The sequence below is a fragment of the Doryrhamphus excisus genome, chromosome 17 (genome assembly GCF_030265055.1).
Source record: "Doryrhamphus excisus isolate RoL2022-K1 chromosome 17, RoL_Dexc_1.0, whole genome shotgun sequence".
Lineage (NCBI taxonomy): Eukaryota > Metazoa > Chordata > Actinopteri > Syngnathiformes > Syngnathidae > Doryrhamphus > Doryrhamphus excisus.
This window is the reverse complement of record NC_080482.1, coordinates 15,660,001-15,681,338: the sequence shown is the minus strand read 5'-3', so window position 1 is coordinate 15,681,338 and position 21,338 is coordinate 15,660,001. Positions and strand designations below refer to the sequence as shown.

The 21,338-nt window shown below is 39.5% G+C and overlaps 1 protein-coding gene across 2 annotated transcripts in view; it reads left to right on the top strand.

Annotated features, from left to right (window-relative positions):
- Window positions 1–21,338, top strand: part of gabbr1a (gamma-aminobutyric acid (GABA) B receptor, 1a) — a 103,911-nt gene that overhangs the window by 64,068 nt on the left and 18,505 nt on the right. For both annotated transcript variants that reach the window (XM_058053844.1, XM_058053843.1), the window contains 4 exons: window positions 5,680–5,925; window positions 6,004–6,067; window positions 10,745–10,822; window positions 20,172–20,322. In XM_058053844.1, coding sequence (XP_057909827.1) covers window positions 5,680–5,925; window positions 6,004–6,067; window positions 10,745–10,822; window positions 20,172–20,322 — 539 coding nt within the window. The remainder of the gene's footprint in view (window positions 1–5,679; window positions 5,926–6,003; window positions 6,068–10,744; window positions 10,823–20,171; window positions 20,323–21,338) is intronic.

Sequence of the window (21,338 nt, the reverse complement as noted above, 5' to 3'; positions counted from 1 at the left end):
AATAAAATAAAATAAAATAAAATAAAATAAAATAAAATAAAATAAAATAAAATTAAAATGGCAGAGAGTGTACCGCGTCTACAGCCACGCCCATAAGGAAGCCTGCTCCTCTGTGACATCACAAAGGAAAACCTTTGCAACGTGCTCTGAAACCAAATGTTTTGAGCCATCCCAAACTTGTTCCCAAATTCCCAAACCTCATTATTGGAAACTTTGGCATGCTTGAACATAGGATTACAACATTCTAAATATATTTATAGGTCCGAAACGTGGAAAAACCATCGCAGGTCCCCTTTAAAATGTGTTGACCTTGTATGCTTTCAAACATGATAAGACATCTTTTGAGTAAACTAAATTTGAGTATCTAATTGTCATGTTTTGGTTTTTAGCGAATGAAAATATGGTCACATGGCTTAATATGGATCATAAAGTGGGGGTTTTGCTTGGTCGGTAATAGTTGGAAAAGCTTCCGTTTATTCAAGTCCTTCATTGTGGCGTATAAACTGTTACTGTTAGCGCCTTGGGTGCTTACCGAGATAAATATTCCGCCGTTATTGCGCTGTTTATCAAGAATATGTTTCCTAAATCTGCAACAGAAGGAGGATTTCTCCATAAACATACCTCCGTGGAGCTCATCCTCCATTTTTGTTTTGGGTCAGCATTTTAGCTTCTCAGCGCCGCTTCCTTCTTCATTTCCACATTCCCACAGTCTAATCCTCTTAAACATCTCTTCCTTTCACCTTTCCTTACTTTTCCTTCTCTTCTTTACTCGTGCTTCCTCATCCCACCCCTCCCTCGTACTTCATCAGCAGCTGTTGTTTGTGTTGGAAAAACCACTGCTGCTTCGGCGTGGATGTGGACGTGCTCCCCAATAGAACGTCCCACAAATTCTATTTCCAAGTTTGAAATTGGCACATTTCTCCGTGCTGGGGCTTCGGCATGGCCGACCGACATCGTAGGGCAGGGGTGGGCAAACAGGGGGGGGGGGGGGGGGGGGGGGGGGGGCAGACTATATATTTTACACGTAACAGTCCACCTGGTATTATTGTATCTGTAAAATTGTCATGCAATCTGCTATTATTATTTATTATTTTATATTTATATTTAAATATTTTAAAAATAATAAAATATTACAATAATTACAATAACATTTAAATAATAATTATTATATTATTATTATGTAAAATATGCAAATATAACAATAATATTATATATAATTAATATAATAATTAGCATTAATATAATAATTATAATAATCTAATAATAATAATTGTCATTATTATTATTATTATGTGCTTGTGTCTCTTTTTTCAGGAGCACTTTGTAAACATATATATTTTACACGTAACAGTCCACCTGGTATTATTGTATCTGTAAAATTGTCATGCAATCTGCTATTATTATTTATTATTTTATATTTATATTTAAATATTTTAAAAATAATAAAATATTACAATAATTACAATAACATTTAAATAATAATTATTATATTATTATGTAAAATATGCAAATATAACAATAATATTATATATAATTAATATAATAATTAGCATTAATATAATAATTATAATAATCTAATAATAATAATAATTATTATTATTATTATGTGCTTGTGTCTCTTTTTTCAGGAGCACTTTGTAAACAACAGACCATGTCAAAAAACTAAATTGATACAACCATCAAAAGGTTGGCTCAGGCCATGATGCCAGGTTGTATGTTGAGTTTAAATGAAATACTTTGGAAAGATTGGGCGGGCCGTATTCAAACACTTGGCGGGCCGGATGTGGCCCCCGGGCCGTAGTTTGCCCACCCCTGTCGTAGCGTGTGCGATCGCACGTCACATTCAAATGCCAAGGTGGAATTTGAATGAATTGGACTTGGATGTGCGTGGGCCTCAGGGAATCCTCCGGGACGTCTCGATGATTGCTGGCAATAATCTGCCGTCACACATGAGCACTTGGAGATTAGCTTAATTGTTCTCCAGCTCCAGTACGCTGCTGACAAATCACTGAGGGCTAATTTACACCCGAAACACTTTGGGAGGTGTTTCTTTTGGCAGGCCTCGTCTTCCATCAGACTTCACACAATTGTCTCTCAAAGGCTGTTTTGGAATCAAACACTTTCAGATTCTTAGCTCACACTAGTTGTGTTCTCGGTAGGCAAGGGGTGGCGAGAATTTTTCCAGCAGAAAATGAAAAACCCTTACTTATTATTCATTAATAAATCATAAAATATATATATTTTTCAATTGGAACAAGAATAAAAATTCAGACAAAATTGACGGCAAATACATTCAGCAAAAAATATGAAGTGTCTTTTTGATTACTTTTTTAAAACTCAATTTAATGGTAATGGTCATGGTTTTATTTCATTTGAACATGCATCAGATTCCAATTGAGTGCATCCCATAATCAGTTCCCAGTTCCACATGTCCAAAAGGAGTAGGAAGAAGCAAAGCTTATTAAATCCTACCCCTCCATCTGGTACTTTTACAATCACTAACTGTTACATTTGTTCACTTCCTGCTTTCCTAATATGATTTAAGTAATTTTTAATTTAATTTAATTTAATTTAATTTAATTTAATTTAATTTAATTTAATTTAATTTAATTCATTCCTTCCTTCATTCATTTTCTACCGCTTTTCCTCACAAGGGTCGCGGGGGTGCTGGAGCCTATCCCAGCTGTCTTCAGGCGAGAAGCGGGGTACACCCTGGACTGGTGGCCAGCCAATCACAGGGCACATATAGACAAACAACCATTCACACTCACATTCATACCTATGGACAATTTGGAGTGGCTAATTAACCTAGCATGTTTTTGGAATGTGGGAGGAAACCGGAGTACCCGGAGAAAACCCACGCATGCACGGGGAGAACATGCAAACTCCACACAGAGATGGCCGAGGGTGGGGAAAGACAAAATAAGAAGCCAAAAAGTTACCACTTCCACACAAACTAGGAGGAGAACTCATTCATTTATTTTCTACCGCTTTTCCTCACAAGGGTCATGGGGGGTGCTGGAGCCTATCCCAGCTGTCTTCGGGCGTAAGGTGGGGTACACCCTGGACTGGTGGCCAGCCAATCACAGGGCACATATAGACAAACAACCATTCACACTCACATTCATACCTATGGACAATTTGGAGTGGCTAATTAACCTAGCATGTTTTTGGAATGTGGGAGGAAACCGGAGTACCCGGAGAAAACCCACGCATGCACGGGGAGAACATGCAAACTCCACACAGAGATGCCCGAGGGTGGAATTGAACCCTGGTCTCCTAGCTGTGCGGTCTGCGTGCTAACCACTAGACCGCCGTGCCGCCAATGAAATAATTAAATAATTTAAATAATCATGTTTAATATATAAAAATTATTTTTTACAATCATGTAAAAATTTTTAATAGAATATAGAAAAATAACATAACTATGTTTCAATAGTTAATTCAAATATACATACAAATATTTCTTGTAATAATATTAAAATAATGTTTAACAAGGGGCGGCACGGCGGTCTGGTGGTTAGTGCGCAGACCTCACAGCTAGGAGACCGAAATCCGTTATAAAAAATCCGATATATGCAATGAATTTTTATTGGAAATGCATTACAGAAAAATCGCTTCTTTTTTATCTGTCCGTTGTGAGCCAATTTCCGATATATCCGAGTCCGATATATCCGAGGTTTACTGTATATGTGTTCATTTTTTCACATAAGGATTGTGAATGCAAGCCAGGGTTCAATTCCACCCTCGGGCATCTCTGTGTGGAGTTTGCATGTTCTCCCCGTGCATGCGTGGGTTTTCTCCGGGTACTCCGGTTTCCTCCCACATTCCAAAAACATGCTAGGTTAATTAGCCACTCCAAATTGTCCATAGGTATGAATGTGAGTGTGAATGGTTGTTTGTCTATATGTGCCCTGTGATTGGCTGGCGACCAGTCCAGGGTGTACCCCGCCTCTCGCCCCAAGACAGCTGGGATAGGCTCCAGCACCCCCCGCGACCCTCGTGAGGAAAAAGCGGTAGAAAATGAATGAATGAATGAATAATGTTTAACAATAATGTGTTTTTGATGTGCATTATTTCTAGGCTTTCCCAGACCACATGAACTCCTGTGACAATGCGCATTAAAAGCGATTAATCTTGAAGAATTGATTGGTCATTTTCTGTCATTTCTTGACTGGATGCACTGACTGTGTTAAAAGTGCAAGTGTGTTTTTTCTGCCTCACTAATAATGTATCGTCTTGTGACGCAGATAGAGACTTGTTTATGACTTTCTCCGACGTGTATTTTCTATTCTTCATTTCGCCTCGTCCTTGCTCACAAATGTTAATGCTGTGCACAAATGCACAGTGGTGAGGTTTAATAATGTCGCTCGCCCTGTGTTGGTTGTTTGGTATATTTATCTTGCTATTTGTGCTCATACATGTTAGGCTCAGTAATAACCATTGGATTGACTTCATTTCCTGATTTATTTTTTTTTATACTTTATGTACCTTTGTTTTCAGAATTATTCTTTTACTGATTATTCTTTGTTCCACCCTCGGCCATGTCTGTGTGGATAGGCTCCAGCACCCCCGCAACCCTGGTGAGGTTAAGCGGTAGAAAATGAATGAATAAATGATTATTCTTTGTATGCCATGTTGTTGCAGACCTCAGCCAAAGAGTGTGAAGATCACAGTTCACCACATTTTACCACCGCTTGTCACCTCTTAATAACACACGAAAATAATCCCCCCCAAACAGAATTCAATCCTGCCACGGGAGGATATCTTACTCCGAGGAGTTGCAGTTGAAAAATAAAAATACATATAATATGATAATATATTTAAAAATAAAATGTAAAAAGCCTCTGTGCACTTCCAGTGTATAAGCCGCAACCTTTTTCTTAAACTTCGAACCCTATCGCTTACGCACACGGTGTGGCTAATTTATGGCTAAATTCTCAACTTATGACATCTTTACTTCAGAACTACTACTAATTGTTTAAATACTGCGCTGCTTGCAAGGAAACTGTAGCTCTTTCTTCGGCTGAAGCCAATCACGAGCTATCAGTAAACTCATGACATGCTAAACTCATCTCACTGCAACTTAACACCCAAAAAGTAGCTAGGAAATATACAAAACAAATCCAAATACAAATTCAAGTATTATAACGCTTTCCCATAATGCATTGCACCCAAGCAAAACATTCATTGGTGCCTGCCGGGGTGCTGAAATGATGTCAGCCTCCCTCTGGGCTCCTCTGGCTCCCTCTTGTGGACACAAGCACCATTTTCTATGCCTCGTGTCCTTCAATGAAATGCTTTGTTCAGAAAAATGCATCATGGGAAAACATTAAAATGTTTATTTTTCTTCATTTTAAACTCACATTGTTCCTTGTATATTTCAGAGCTACCTTTTTGGGTGTTAAGTTGATGCGTGATGAGTTTAGTGTTGACGTGGCAAGTCAGGCTCTTATATTGAGGAATGACCTCCATCAATTTCCAATGGGTTGACAAGCTGGTCATGAGTTTTTTAATAGCCCACGATTGGCTCCGTTCAAATAAAGATCTGCCTGGTCCTCACAGACTCGTGTGTTCCACATTCTGCCATTCTCCTCTCCACCATTGTCCCCCATTGAAATATTGTCTCACATGAATCGCCTTTTCATTTGGCTCTACTCCGTCTTGCCCCTCAAACAGACGTCACAAGAGTTTCTGGCTGCCTTGATGTCTCGTCTTGGAGGCATGAACCCAGAGGAGACCGGCGGCTTCCAAGAGGCCCCCCTGGCCTATGACGCCGTCTGGGCCCTGGCGCTGGCCCTCAATAAGACGGTGGCACCGCTCAAGGCAAAAGGTCGGCGGCTGGAGGACTTCAACTACAACAACCACGACATTACGTCCGAGATCTACCGCGCGCTCAACACCAGCTCCTTTGAGGGCGTTTCCGTAAGTCCCCAAGCAAGATGGCTCCCAGAGTCCTGATCCAGCCTACCAGTTTTGTTTTTTTAAATCTTGTGGTTTTAGGGCCAGGTGGTGTTTGATGCTCAGGGTTCCAGGATGGCAATGACGCTCATTGAACAACTACAAGGTAAAAACATGGAATAATGGGATTTTTTGCCGATACACATATACGTACAGTATGTACATTCGGGATGTTCCCATCAGGCCGATACCAATACCGATAATCCAAGACTAAAATCGGCCGATACCCATACCAATACACATCACATACATGCACTGTAAATGTTTAAATGTACTACCGGCTATATTAGAGGTCACCAAGGTTATTCATTGGGGAGGAGGGGGTGGAGCCTATACCAGCTGTCCTGGGACGAGAGGCGGGGTCCACCCTGGACTGGTGGCCAGCCAATCCCAGGGCACATATATGTAGACAAACAACCATTCACACTCACATTCATACCTATGGACAATTTGTCTACACAATTTTTTCCACACAGAGATGGCCGAGGGTGGAATTGAACCCTGGTTTCCTAGCTGTGAGGTCTGCGTGCTAACCACTCGACCGCCGTGTTGCTTGTTTTACCACAACATGAACAAAATGCATAGGTATGAATTGTGAGTGTGAATGGTTGTTTGTCTATATGTGCCCTGTGATGTACCTCGCCTCTTGCCTCAAGTCAGCTGGGATAGGCTCCAGCATATCCCCACAACCCAAGAAGGATAAGTGGCATAGAAAATGGATGGATGAACAAAAAGAATGCATTCATTTCTAGTCTTCTCACATTATTAACTGAAAACCTGAATGAAAAGCAGGTTTATCCACCTCTGCTGGGCCCCTCCTGTCATATCCGCTGCCTTCTGAACGGTAGATGCAGCCGACTCCCTCCTCTGTGCCCGCAGAGAAGACAGAATGGCTGCACTCGTCCTTGACACCACTGCTGAAATCAGTGTGGAGATCGGCATTTTAAAGCAAGTATCGGCTGATATCCATACTGTTGTTTTTCACTGATATCGACCGATACCAATCAGTGTATAACAAAATATCAAAATGGCATCTTATCATTTTTCACGATGTAGCCCTTGGTGGAAAACGTGTAGACACTCCTGCTTTCAGACAAAATAAAATATACTAAATACTGCATTACAACACAGTAAAGTCTTCCATGTTTGTTGTTTGAGTGCACTGCGAGATGGTACTATTAACTGCAATCAAAAGTGAGCTCAGGCATAATAACAAGATGCTATAATTATAGCTGAGGAGTTTATTTTCCTCAAGCGCAAAGACGATGGGGGCGTTAATCGGATGCAGGTGATAATTGGAGAGAGGCTGTTATTTGCTAAATGTGAAAACTCCTTTTATATATATATACATACATCTGATTTTTTTTCTATGAAAATCGATATTTAAAAATACTGTATACAACACATATGTTTTCATTCTACCACAGGAGATATGTCACGTTACACATAGCCGTATCGGCTGATATCAGTATTGGAAATATCGGTTTTCAGCAAAAAAAAATCCAATATCGGACATTTCTGAATAATTGTTGAAGAAACAGAAGTATACAAAACACGCATTTTCATAGTAGCGTTCATAATGCGAAGCAAACTTTTTTTCAACATATATTATAGATATAGTGGTCGTTTATTTGTAACCAGAATGATAAGCGATATCTCCGTGTGTAGCTCGAATATGTAGCCACAGGGGAGCAAGAGCCAATCAGGATGGGAGCTTAATGTCAGCTGACTGGCGATGTAGCGGTAGCTCGCAGTCCACATAATGGCCACCCCTGATGTCAATAATTGCAGGGTTTGTATTTCAAACACGAATTGTGCTTCCAGCTCACGTGACAGCCAAAGAGTCTTAATGGTAGAAGTTTCAAAGTGGTCTCCTTGAGATTTGTCTGGTCGCTCGGCCAGCGGGCTGCATTTAGGCTCCACTTTGCCACTACATGACTTCCGTGTACATCACCAGCTTTAGGATTATTCCCCAATTCTTTTCTTCGTTGCTTCCTTGAAGGATGAGGCTTCATATTCCAGACAATTTCCCCCGACTCCTCCCTCGCATTCCCTCAAAGATTTCCTGTGGAAGTGTCAGAGGTCATTTGGCCCCCGCTATAAAATGACCTGCCTTGAATCTACGAATCACTGTGGGAGCTCATCAGTATTCCTGGTCAAGGCCGCCACATAGCTCTTTTTTCTCTTTTTCGTCCTCTTTGTGTTTGTCCTTCTGCTCTTTCTTTTTTCTGGCTCTCTGTTCCTTCCTTCTCACACATTTCATTACCACAGAAGCACCAGGGTGCCGCGACGGACACATTAGGGCCACCTTCATGAGCCCGTCCGTCAGCTCCAGTAGTAATAGTTTTACCTCGAGCAGGATAACTGACTGAAATCTTGATGCCTCGCAACAAGTACAGTGTTTTTGTTTCCTCGTGGGAAGGAATGGAAATCAAAGTAAGCTGTTCCAGGGTCAAACTGTGGCATCATAAAACCTTTATTTATTTATTTATTTATTTATTTGATTAACATCGCCAAAATAATATCAGTGAAGTTAACGAGGAGACTATCAGCAAACGTAGCTAGATGAGTATCAGCTAACGTAGCTATATGACTCTCGACAAACATGGCTGGAATAATATTAGCAAATGTAGCTAGAATAATATCAACAAACGTAGCCAAAACAGTATCACTGTAGATAGCATACTATCGTCAAACATAGCTAAAAGAACATCAGTAAACATAGCCAAAAGAGTACAAGCCAACCTAGCTAGGAGAATATCAGAATACGTAGCCAAAGAATTATCACCAAATGTACTGTAGCTAGAAGACTATCAGCAAAAGTAGCTAAGAGTATTAGCAAATGTAGCTAGAAAAGTATCACTGAACATAGCCAAAATACTACTATCAGTGAACTCAGCTAGGAGACTATCAGCTAACGTAGCGAGATGACTATCGACAAACATGGCTGGAATAATATTAGCAAACGTAGCTATAAGAATATCAGCAAACATCGCCAAAAGAGTATCACCATATGTAGCTTGATGATTATCAGCAAAAGTAGCTAAGAGTATTAGCAAATGTAGCTAGAAGAGTATCACTGAACATAGCCAAAATACTACTATCAGTGATCTCAGCTAGGAGACTATCAGCTAACGTAGCTAGATGACTATCGATAAACATGGCTGGAATAATATTAGCAAACGTAGCTATAAGAATATCAGCAAACATAGCCAAAAGAGTAGAAGCCAACCTAGCTAGGAGAATATCAGAATACGTAGCCAAAGAATTATCACCAAATGTACTGTAGCTAGCATACTATCAGCAAAAGTAGCTAAGAGTATTAGCAAATGTAGCTAGAAGAGTATCACTGAACTCAGCTAGGATACTATCAGCTAATGTGGCTCGATGACTATCAGCTAACGTAGCTATAAGACTCTCGACAAACATGGCTGGAATAATATTAGCAAATGTAGCTTGAAGAATATCAGCAAACATACCCAAAAGTGTACAAGCCAACCTAGCTAGGAGAATATCAGAATACGTACACAAAGAAGTATCAACAAATGTACTGTAGCTAGAAAACTATCAGCAAAAGTAGCTAAGAGTATTAGCAAATGTAGCTAGAAGAGTATCACTGAACATAGCCAAAATACTACTATCAGTGAACTCAGCTCGGAGACTATCAGCTAACGTAGCTATAAGACTCTTGAAAAACATGGCTGGAATAATATTAGCAAATGTAGCTATAAGAATCTCAGCAAACATAGCCAAAAGAGTACAAGCCAACCTAGCTCAGAGAATATCAGACTACATACCCAAAGAAGTATCACCAAATGTACTGTAGTGAGAAGACTATCAGCAAAAGTAGCTAAGAGTATTAGCAAATGTAGCTAGAAGAGATCACCAAACATAGCCAAAATACTACTATCAGTGAACTCAGCTAGGAGAGCTAACGTAGCTAGATGACTATCAGCTAACGTAGCTATAAGACTCTCGACAAACAATAATAAGTAAATAAGTAATAAGTATAAGTAAAAAATAAATAAGACTCTCGACAAAGTATCACCGAACATAGCCAAAAAATCAGTGAACTCAGCTAGGAGACTATCCGCTAACGTAGCTAGATGACTATCGACAAACATGGCTGGAATAATATTAGCAAACGTAGCTAGAAGAATATCAGCAAACATAGCCAAAAGAGTATCACCATATGTAGCTTGATGACTATCAGCAAAAGTAGCTAGTATTAGCAAATGTAGCTCGAAGATTATCACTCTACTATCAGTGAACTCAGCTAGGAGAGCTAACGTAGCTAGATGACTATCAGCTAACGTAGCTATAAGACTCTCGACAAACATGGCTGGAGATAGGATACATCACTAAATGTACTGTAGCTAGAAGACTATCAGCAAAAGTAGCTAAGAGTATTAGCAAATGTAGCTAGAAGAGTAACACCGAACATAGCCAAAATACTACTATCAGTGAACTCAGATAGGAGAGCTAACGTAGCTAGCGTAACGTAGCTAACGTAGCTAGATGACTATCGACAAACATGGCTGGAATAATGTTAGCAAATATAGCTAGAAGAATATCAGCCAAAAGACAGTGTCACCCGAAGTGGGCTGGTATAGGCTAGGCTCCAGCATAAAAGAGCGAGTATCAGCCAACATAGCTGGACGACTACCAGGCAGCCATGGTCCAGCTCCGGGGACCGAACCTGGGTCATTTTAATTTCATAATTGGGTCCCGGATGAATGAAAGTTTTGTTCACACTGTGATGTCTCCTCTTCGTCTTGTGCAGGAGGAAGCTACAAGAAGATCGGCTACTACGACAGCTCCCAGAAGAACCTTTCCTGGTTTGGCAACGACGTCTGGATCGGTGAGTCTGGTACTGCATGCCGTCGTCTGTCAGCTTCCTGCTTTCTGTGTCGGCACGCAGCTTTCATGCCAGCCCTTTTGTAAGATGCACGATGTTAAAGCGCTGTAGTGTGCGTCAGGCATTAGCGACAACAAAGAGACCTTGACTCAAATCTTGTTTATTGTCCTTCCCGGGAAGGGACAGGACGCATAAGATGTAGCATAAATCTCTAGATGTTTTGTCAATGTCCCGTTCCTTATCCAAGCCTTGGTTTGAAATATTTTCCCAATGCTAAGCAGTGATCGCTGGACACTGAACGCGCTAGCTGTTGGTTAAATCTGTGTCTGCTTACACAACACTGCACGCAACAATAACCATAAATCCACCAAGAAAATGCCTTTGCTCGGGAATATTTGAGGAAAAACAACCATAGAAAAGAATACATTTAGGACAAAAATGGAGGTTACTGCGTCATAGCATATCATAGCCTACAGAGAACATACTAACTCAGGGGTGGGCAAACTACGGCCCGGGGGCCACATCCGGCCCGCCAAGTGTTTCAATATGGCCCGCCTGTTTTTTCCAAATATTTCATTTGAACTCAACATACAACCTGGCATCGTGGCTTGGGCCAATTTTTTGATGGTTGAGGTAGCTGCTTTATCAATTTCATTATTTGATGTGGTCTGTTGTTTACAAAATGCTCCTGTAAAAAGGGACACAAGCACATAATAATAATAATAATAATAATAATAATAATAATAATAATAATAATAATAATAATAATAATAATAATAATAATAATAATAATAATAATAATAATAATAATAATGTCAATAATGATAATAATACTACTATTATATTAATATTGTTGTTAATAATATTAATATAATAATGGTAGTAATATTACAAAATACTCCTGGAAAAAGGAGCACAAGCACAATAATAGTAATACAAATAATGATAATAATACTACTATTATATTAATATTGTTGTTAATAATATTAATATAATAATGGTAGTAATATTATTAATATAACAAAATAATAATAATAATAATGTCAATAATGATAATAATACTACTATTATATTAATATTGTTGTTAATAATATTAATATAATAATGGTAGTAATATTACAAAATACTCCTGGAAAAAGGAGCACAAGCACAATAATAGTAATACAAATAATGATAATAATACGACTATTATATTAATATTGTTGTTAATAATATTAATATAATAATTGTAGTAATATTATTAATATAACAAAAAATAAATAATAATAATAATATAATAACATTACTATAACTAATAATAATAATTCTAATAAAAATAACAATAATAATAATAATAATAATACATTGAGAAACACACTTTACATCAAATAAATGATTTCAAAGTTCACATATAGCAGATTGCATGACACTTTTACATGTAAAATATGTGTAAAAATATATGTGTAAAAATGGACTGTTACGTGTAAAATACTACATAATCCCCCCCGTCAATTTTGTTAAATTAATGCGGCCCGCGAGTCAAAAAGTTTGCCCACCCCTGTACTAACTCCTTATTTGTAAAATCACAAATATTTCAACTTGCTGATATAGTTCATCTTCTAACAGCTAAAATAATGCATAAGGCTAAAAAATAATCAATTAGCTAAAAATGTCATCCAATACTTCTCTACAAGAGAGGAGAAATATGATCTCAGGGAAGAAGTACATTTGAAACACTTCTATGCTAGGACTATACGTTATGCTAGCCATAGCATTTCAGTATGTGGAATCAAACTATGGAATGGATTGAGTAAGGAAATCAAACAATGCACAACGATGAGCCAATTCAAGAAACAATACAAGCAGTTGATGTTTGCTAAATACAAGGATGAAGAGTCTTGAACCAGTCATGATGTGCTATATATATCACTATATTGACACGCACTATGGTACACATTATGGCATTGGATGCTCATATCACCGAGTACTTCGGTACAAGGTGCATTATTAAAAAAAACACACAAAAAAACAAAAAAAAACCTTAAACTGTATTATGGAAAGCAGGAAGTGAACAAATGTAACAGTTAGTGATTGTAAAAGTACCAGATGGAGGGGTAGGATTTAATAAGCTTTGCTTCTTCCTACTCCTTTTGGACATGTGGAACTGGGAACTGATTATGGGATGCACTCAATTGGAATCTGATGCATGTTCAAATGAAATAAAACCATTACCATTACCATTACCATTACCATCATAGCATACTCTACCAAGTCTTCCTGGTAGATTGGAAGTTGTTGGAGCTGAGTGGATCCGCATCCGTATCCAGCTTAAATCCAATGCTTTGTCCTTCAATTGATCCAATAGATTGATTACCCTTTTTAGCTAAGTTAGCTTGATATACAGTAAACCTCGGATATATCAGACTCGGATATATCGGAAATTCGCTCACAACGGACAGATAAAAAAGAAGCGATTTTTCTGTAATGCATTTCCAATAAAAATTCATTGCATATATCGGATTTTTTATAACGGATTTCGCCTATTTCGGACAAAATCTCCAGTCCCGTTCCAATGCATTTCCATGAAATTTCCCTCGCATATATCGGATGGCCGCATCGTGGCGCTCCGATTCGCCGAATCGTGACAGGCCGCTATACGACGTCATTTGCAGCGTTTGCAGCGTTGCCTGCGCGTCCAGGTACATTGGAAACATAGTCAAGGAAGTGCCTTTTTATAACGGATAAAATCCCATTTACGCATATACCGGATATAAATCCCATATATGCGTAAAACGGACATTTTCCGGTATAGGCATATAACGGATTTCGCTTATATCGGACAAAACCAGTGGGAACAATTGAATCCGATATATCCGAGGTTTACTGTATGTTTTCTGGAATGGCAACTTTGTGGTGGAGTGATTAGAATGTAGGCCTCACAGTCAGGAGATCGGGAAGACCTTGGTTCGACTCTCTGCTTGGGCATCTCTGTGTGGAGTTGGCATGTTCTCCGGGAACTCCGCTTTCCTACCACATTCCAAAAATGTGCATGCTCAACACACATCAATATAGTTGGATGATAGGACTATACTGTAACTCCATACATCGAAGACACTTTTTGTATGTGATGATAATTTTATTTACTTTTATTTATTTTTTTCATGCATTTTTGCATCATCAAATAAATTTAAATATATATAATAAAGCGGTAGAAAATAAATGAATGAGTTCTCCTCCTAGTTTGTGTGGAAGTGGTAACTTTTTGGCTTCTTATTTTGTCTTTCCCCACCCTTGGCCATCTCTGTGTGGAGTTTGCATGTTCTCCCCGTGCATGCGTGGGTTTTCTCCGGGTACTCCGGTTTCCTCCCACATTCCAAAAAACATGCTAGGTTAATTAGCCACTCCAAATTGTCCATAGGTATGAATGTGAGTGTGAATGGTTGTTTGTCTATATGTGCCCTGTGATTGGCTGGCGACCAGTCCAAGGTGTACCCCGCCTCTTGCCCGAAGACAGCTGGGATAGGCTCCAGCACCCCCCGCGACCCTCGTGAGGAAAAGCTGTAGAAAATGAATGAATGTTTGGAATGATCTGTTCCAGAGTCAATATAACGTCATTAAGTTGGACATGGGGTGTCCTCAATAGTAGTGAAAATGCTTTGGAAGACATGCTAGCACAGGGGTGGGCAAACTACGGCCCGGGGGCCACATGCGGCCCACTAAGCGGTTGTCCCAATACTTTTGGTCTCACTATGTATTTTAATAGCTTCTCATGTCACCAAGTGCGTTTTTGGGGGGAAATTGACCCTCCCTGGTGGGCTGACATACTTGAGTGAGTGTAGTATTAATCATAGTGTCACGCTGCAGTGCTCCATGCCATTTTTCTTTTAAGGAAACTCCTTTATGCCCACATCTGATTCCAGGTCAGATGTCCTCATGCAGTCATCTCTTTAGAGTAGCTTGTCATTCCTCACGCCGTCAGGAAGGAGGACGTTTCCATTCCACTGCTGGTTGTGTTTTAGACATTTTAGGTCATCATACTGCACTTCTTAAGTGAACTCATCCACTTGTTTGCTCTCCTACATCCTCCCTCCCTTCCTCCCTACCTTCCTTCCTTCCTCCATCCCTTTCTCTTTCTCATCTTTCTCTCCACGGTCGCCCTAACAACCACTTCAGCTCTGCTCTCTCGTCTAATCGCTGTGGCAACTGTTTCAGAGCTGCGTATCCATGGCAACGCTCCGTTCCTGATTTTTTTTTTATATCAAGGACACTGGATGGTTACACACACACACACACACACACATATATATATATATACTGTATATGCATTCACCTGCTTAGTGCTTAGGCTAGTTTAAATGCAGCATCTTTACTAAAACATTGCCTCAATGAATCTGATGCTATAAGAGAATATAAATACAATTAATATGATTAATTAATTAATCATATTCATATTTGAGAGGCTGAAATCAGAGTTGATCTACAAATTCAGTCATCAAATTTAGCTAGTAATCATTCATTCATTCATTCATTTTCTACCAGATTATCCTAACAAGGGTCGCAGGGTGCTGGAGCCTATCCCAGCTGTCTTGGGGTGAGAGGCGGGGTCCACCCTGGACTGGTGGCCAGCCAATCACAGGGCACATATGAAGAGCTTGCAACCAATTTTACTTGATTTTACTTGACTTTTACTTCATTCAGGATTTTTGTTTCATGATTTTTTTTTTTTATGACTATAGACCAGGGGTGGGCAAACTACGGCCCGGGGGCCACATCCGGCCCGCCAAGTGTTTGAATACGGCCCGCCCAATCTTTCCAAAGTATTTAATTTAAACTCAACATACAACCTGGCATCATGGCCTGAGCCAACCTTTTGATGGTTGTATCAATTTAGTTTTTTGACATGGTCTGTTGTTTACAAAGTGCTCCTGAAAAAAGAGACACAAGCACATAATAATAATAATTATTATTATTATTATTATTAGATTATTAGATTATTATAATTATTATTATAACTATTATGATTATTATAATTATTATATTAATTATATATGATATTATTGTTATATTTGGATATTTTACATAATAATAATATAATAATCATTTATTATTATTATTATTAATAATAATTTTATTGTAATTATTATAATATTTTATTATTTTTAAAATATTTAAATATAAATATAAAATAATAAATAATAATAGCAGATTGCATGACAATTTTACAGATACAATAATACCAGGTGGACTGTTACGTGTAAAATATATAATATAATATATATAATAATAATAATAATAATAATTATTATTATTATTATTAGATTATTAGATTATTATAATTATTATTAGAACTATTATGATTATTATAATTATTATATTAATTATATATAATATTATTGTTATATTTGCATATTTTACATAATAATAATATAATAATTATTTATTATTATTATTAATTTTATTGTAATTATTATAATATTTTATTATTTTTAAAATATTTAAATATAAATATAAAATAATAAATAATAATAGCAGATTGCATGACAATTTTACAGATATATTAATATATCTATATATTAATATATATTAATATATCTATATATTAATATCAATAATAATCAATAATACCAGGTGGACTGTTACGTGTAAAATATATAGTCTGCCCCCCCCCCCGCCCGTAAATTTTGTCATATCAATGCGGCCCGCGAGTCCAAAAGTTTGCCCACCCCTGCTATAGACTGAATATAACTTGTTTGAGGGTAAACGCTGCTGCCAATATTACCGGAAAACATACCAGAAATGAATCAGATATGAGTAAGAAAGCCAATATGGAGCATCTTTATTAATATTTCTGTCATACAGTAAAAAGACAAACACCAGCCTCAGTCGGAGGTCAGCCTCGGTACTCCAAAATAAAAAAAAAAAAACAGCACATCCATACTAAAAAAAGAAAGCTAAAAAAAAAAAAACACCTCACTAACAAGACTTTTGTGTCACATGTCACGCAGCAATGTGGCGAGTTGATTTTGTCAGCAGTCGGACAGATGGCGCCGCGGAGACCTTGACTGTTGCCACAGTGACAAGCATCTCCGCGCGGTGCCATGACACCACGCGACCCCCAGGGGGGCCGCACTCTTGACACCCTCTGCTGACATCTGACACATCAGCTTCGTGTGGCGCTGTCAAACACACACACACACACACACACACACACACACATTGTGCATATATACACATTTACATAGACATTCGACACACTAGTTCACACACAATTTTTATCTGCCTTACATACACAAATACGTACACACGCACACACACTCAACGCAATTAGTTGCCACTTCCTCTCACACACACACATGCATCCTCATACATTTCTGGCGGGGTGGTGGGGTGGGGTGGAGTGGTGAAGAAAAACAAGTTCCTCCTGGTCCATCTGGTCCTTCTTGAACCTTCATTAGCCAGCAATCCCGTGGGTTAGAAGCTGGAGCACGGCTGAATATTTTGCTGTTAACTCGCCGCTCTTAATTAACAGCAAAGATGCCCACTCACTCACTCGCGCTGCCAAAAGCAGCACAACCCCCCACCCCCCCCCCCCCACCCCCAACCGCCGTGGAGACGCTCTGACACGTACACATATTGTGTCCATGTACATGTTTACACATCACAGTCCATTAACACCACTTCTATCTGCTAAAAGTTGCTGGATATTTGTCTTGGCTTTGTTTTCACTAAATACATTATCATAATAATCCCAATAATCCCAATAATCCCTTTCTTATTGTTTGTGGTTATTGGTTCCAGAGTCAATTTCTGCCAAGTAGGATTCCTTTTTTTCTAAATGGAATATTTTCATAGCTAGAGCATATCTAATCTGTTTATGACCTTCTATATAGGACATTATTAGAGCCCTCCAGACATGACATAACACCCCTATAGTCAACTTTACACTCATTCATTCATTGTCTACCGCTTTAAGGTGGGGTACACCCTGGACTGGTCGCCAGCCAATCCCAGGGCACATATAGACAAACAACCATTCACACTCACATTCATACCTATAGACAATTTGGAGTGGCTAATTAACCTAGCATGTTTTTGGAATGTGGGAGGAAACCGGAATACCCGGAGAAAACCCACGCATGCACGGGGAGAACATGCAAACTCCACACAGAGATGGCCGAGGGTGGGGAAAGACAAAATAAGAAGCCAAAAAGTTACCACTTCCACACAAACTAGGAGGAGAACTCATTCATTTATTTTCTACCGCTTTTCCTCACAAGGGTCATGGGGGGTGCTGGAGCCTATCCCAGCTGTCTTCGGGCGTAAGGTGGGGTACACCCTGGACTGGTGGCCAGCCAATCACAGGGCACATATAGACAAACAACCATTCACACTCACATTCATACCTATGGACAATTTGGAGTCGCCAATTAACGTAGCATGTTTTTGGAATGTGGGAGGAAACCGGAGTACCCGGAGAAAACCCACGCATGCACGGGGAGAACATGCAAACTCCACACAGAGATGCCCGAGGGTGGGATTGAACCCTGGTCTCCTAGCTGTGAGGTCTGTGCGCTAACCCCTAGACCACCGTGCTGCCACTTTACACTCATATTACCCAATATTGTAGACATAAGCCAAAATAGTACACAGGCTACATGAATTATACATGTTGGTTTTTTAAACTTCCTGTTCTATATAGTGCTTTTTGCGGCAGCTATTGTCTCATTATCATATCATTGTAACATTACTGACACATAGTGACCAGCGTAGAAAACTACTACAGTAAACCTCGGATATATCGGATTCAATTGTTGACACTGGTTTTGTCCGATATAAGCAAGAGGAAGTCACCACACCACTCTCAATGGCGGTAAATATGGCTGCAATCTCCAGCTCGGACACCGACAACCTGGTGGACCCCGCCATTATTGTCCCGGTAAATGTATACTTTTCTCCCTGTATACTTCCTCTTGCTGTGAACGTTTGCAGGCATACCTAGTCGATTTTCGCACTCACATGTCGATCAACCAATAGGCGAACAGTTCAACCCAAGACACACTTAGGACCGCCCCCTCATTTGAATAGTTTTTCCTTCTGCATTTCAAGCTGACATTGTCTGCTGCATGAAATAAATACATATGAGAGCAGAGTGCTTTTATTTATTTATTGATATGTAATTCTACGGGCGGCACGGTGGTCTAGGGGTTAGCGCACAGACCTCACAGCTAGGAGACCAGGGTTCAATTCCACCCTCGGGCATCTCTGTGTGGAGTTTGCATGTTCTCCCCGTGTGGGTTTTCTCCGGGTACTCCGGTTTCCTCCCAAAAACATGCTAGGTTAATTAGCCACTCCAAATTGTCCATAGGTATGAATGTGAGTGTGAATGGTTGTTTGTCTATATGTGCCCTGTGATTGGCTGGCCACCAGTCCAGGGTGTACCCCGCTTCTCGCCCCAAGACAGCTGGGATAGGCTCCAGCACCCCCCATGACCCTTGTGAGGAAAAGCGGTAGAAAATAAATGAATGAGTTCTCCTCCTCACTTGTGTGGAAGTGGTAATTTTTAGCTTCTTATTTTGTCTTTCCCCACCCTCGGCCATCTCTGTGTGGAGTTTGCATGTTCTCCCCGTGCATGCGTGGGTTTTCTCCGGGTACTCCGGTTTCCTCCCACATTCCAAAAACATGCTAGGTTAATTGGCCACTCCAAATTGTCCATAGGTATGAATGTGAGTGTGAATGGTTGTTTGTCTATGTGTGCCCTGTGATTGGCTGGCGACCAGTCCAGGGTGTACCCCGCCTTACGCCCGAAGACAGCTGGGATAGGCTCCAGCACCCCCCGCGACCCTCGTGAGGATAAGCGGTAGAAAATGAATGAATGTAATTCTATTTATATATTTATTTTGGTATTTATTTCTACATTTATTTTTGTATTTATTTTTAATTTTTGAATCTTGTTTTGTATTTTTGTATTTATTTTTGCTTTTATTTATTTATTTATGTATATATTTTTGTTTTTATTTCCATTTATATTAATTTTGTTGGATTTAATTTTTTTTTATTTTTTTTTCATTTTTGTTTTTATTTCCACTTTTATTTATTTATTTATTATTTTGGCAGTTTTGGTCCTCCATACGAGTCAGCATAAACGAAGAAAACAAAATGTTCAAAGAGTTCCAGCGGGACAATAAAAAATGTGTTAGCCTTGATTAAAAAGAAGCATGTTTACCATCATAGAAAACAGGAACAGCGTGTTCTAACCATGGCGGCGATGGCGTGAACAGGTCTTGATCCGCAACCGCCATCTTAACTCTGGAACAACAACTGATCTACATATCATACCGTATAACAATATGTCCGTGATGTTGTCTCCTGTCAGGTGCGGGGCCTCCGGCGGATCGTACCGTGGTGAAAGAAGAGTACCGCTTCCTGTCCCAGAAGCTGTTTGCCGCCGTGTCGGTCTTCGCCGGCCTCGGCATACTCCTAGGCATCGTGTGTCTAACCTTTAACATCTACAACGGCAACGTGCGGTAAGAATAGACGTCAATAATTCATACCGGATGCTATGGGATTGTGTGAGGCTTGTGTGGGTTCTGCAGATTGTGAGTCATAGGTTGTACCGAAACAACCTGGTTGACCTCAGAGTACCCGAACCAGCAACTGGCTTCAGTGTGCCCTTGTAAAAATGCCTTTTGAAGAGCAGGAACGTCGGGTGTAATCCACGCCGGCTTTCTAACATGCTATATTTATGTCTGACCAGGTCAGAACCATCTCAGGTCCAATAAGTGTCTAAGCTCATCAGGAGCTTTCAGGAGTTTCTTCCTCAAGGGGATCTCTCCTCGGCTTTGATTAGATTTCTGACAATTTCACCCAAGGAGCGGTCCGCGTGGTTTCGGAATGAGTCGGATCAAATCATGTGTTTTCATTAGGCTGCTTTCCGCCGCCGACTATCACTTCAACTTCCAATTTGACCGTTTAAGCTCGTCAGAGATGATTATGGAGCCAAAAGATGCTGACTTGTGATGCGTTTACAGACACCATTGCTTGGTGAAAAACTCTAACAAGGTTTAGGTCTGGATTCTTGGCTTCTCTGCCGTTTTTACCATTCAAAAACAATGTTCTCTATTAAATCCAGACGGGTCAAACAAGCAGAAAAAGCTCATCCATTGGGTCTGTCGTTTCTTGTGTGATTGACCGTCGTCAATTTATCACCACTCGTTTGACATTCATTCATTCATTCATTTTTTACCGCTTATCCTCACGTCTCCCGTGTGACATTTCCATGTCAATTTGATGTCATCCTTCCATTTTGTGCTTCATAGTTTGCTGTCATGCTGTTTTGTGTTGAATACAAGGTGACCATTATGACCGTTATGTCATTGGATGCTCACTTCCTGCTTTCTATAATACAGTTTAAGGTTTTTAAACTGTATTATGGAAAGCAGGAAGTGAACAAATGTAACAGTGATTGTAAAAGTACCAGATGGAGGGGTAGGATTTAATAAGCTTTGCTTCTTCCTACTCCTTTTGGACATGTGGAACAGGG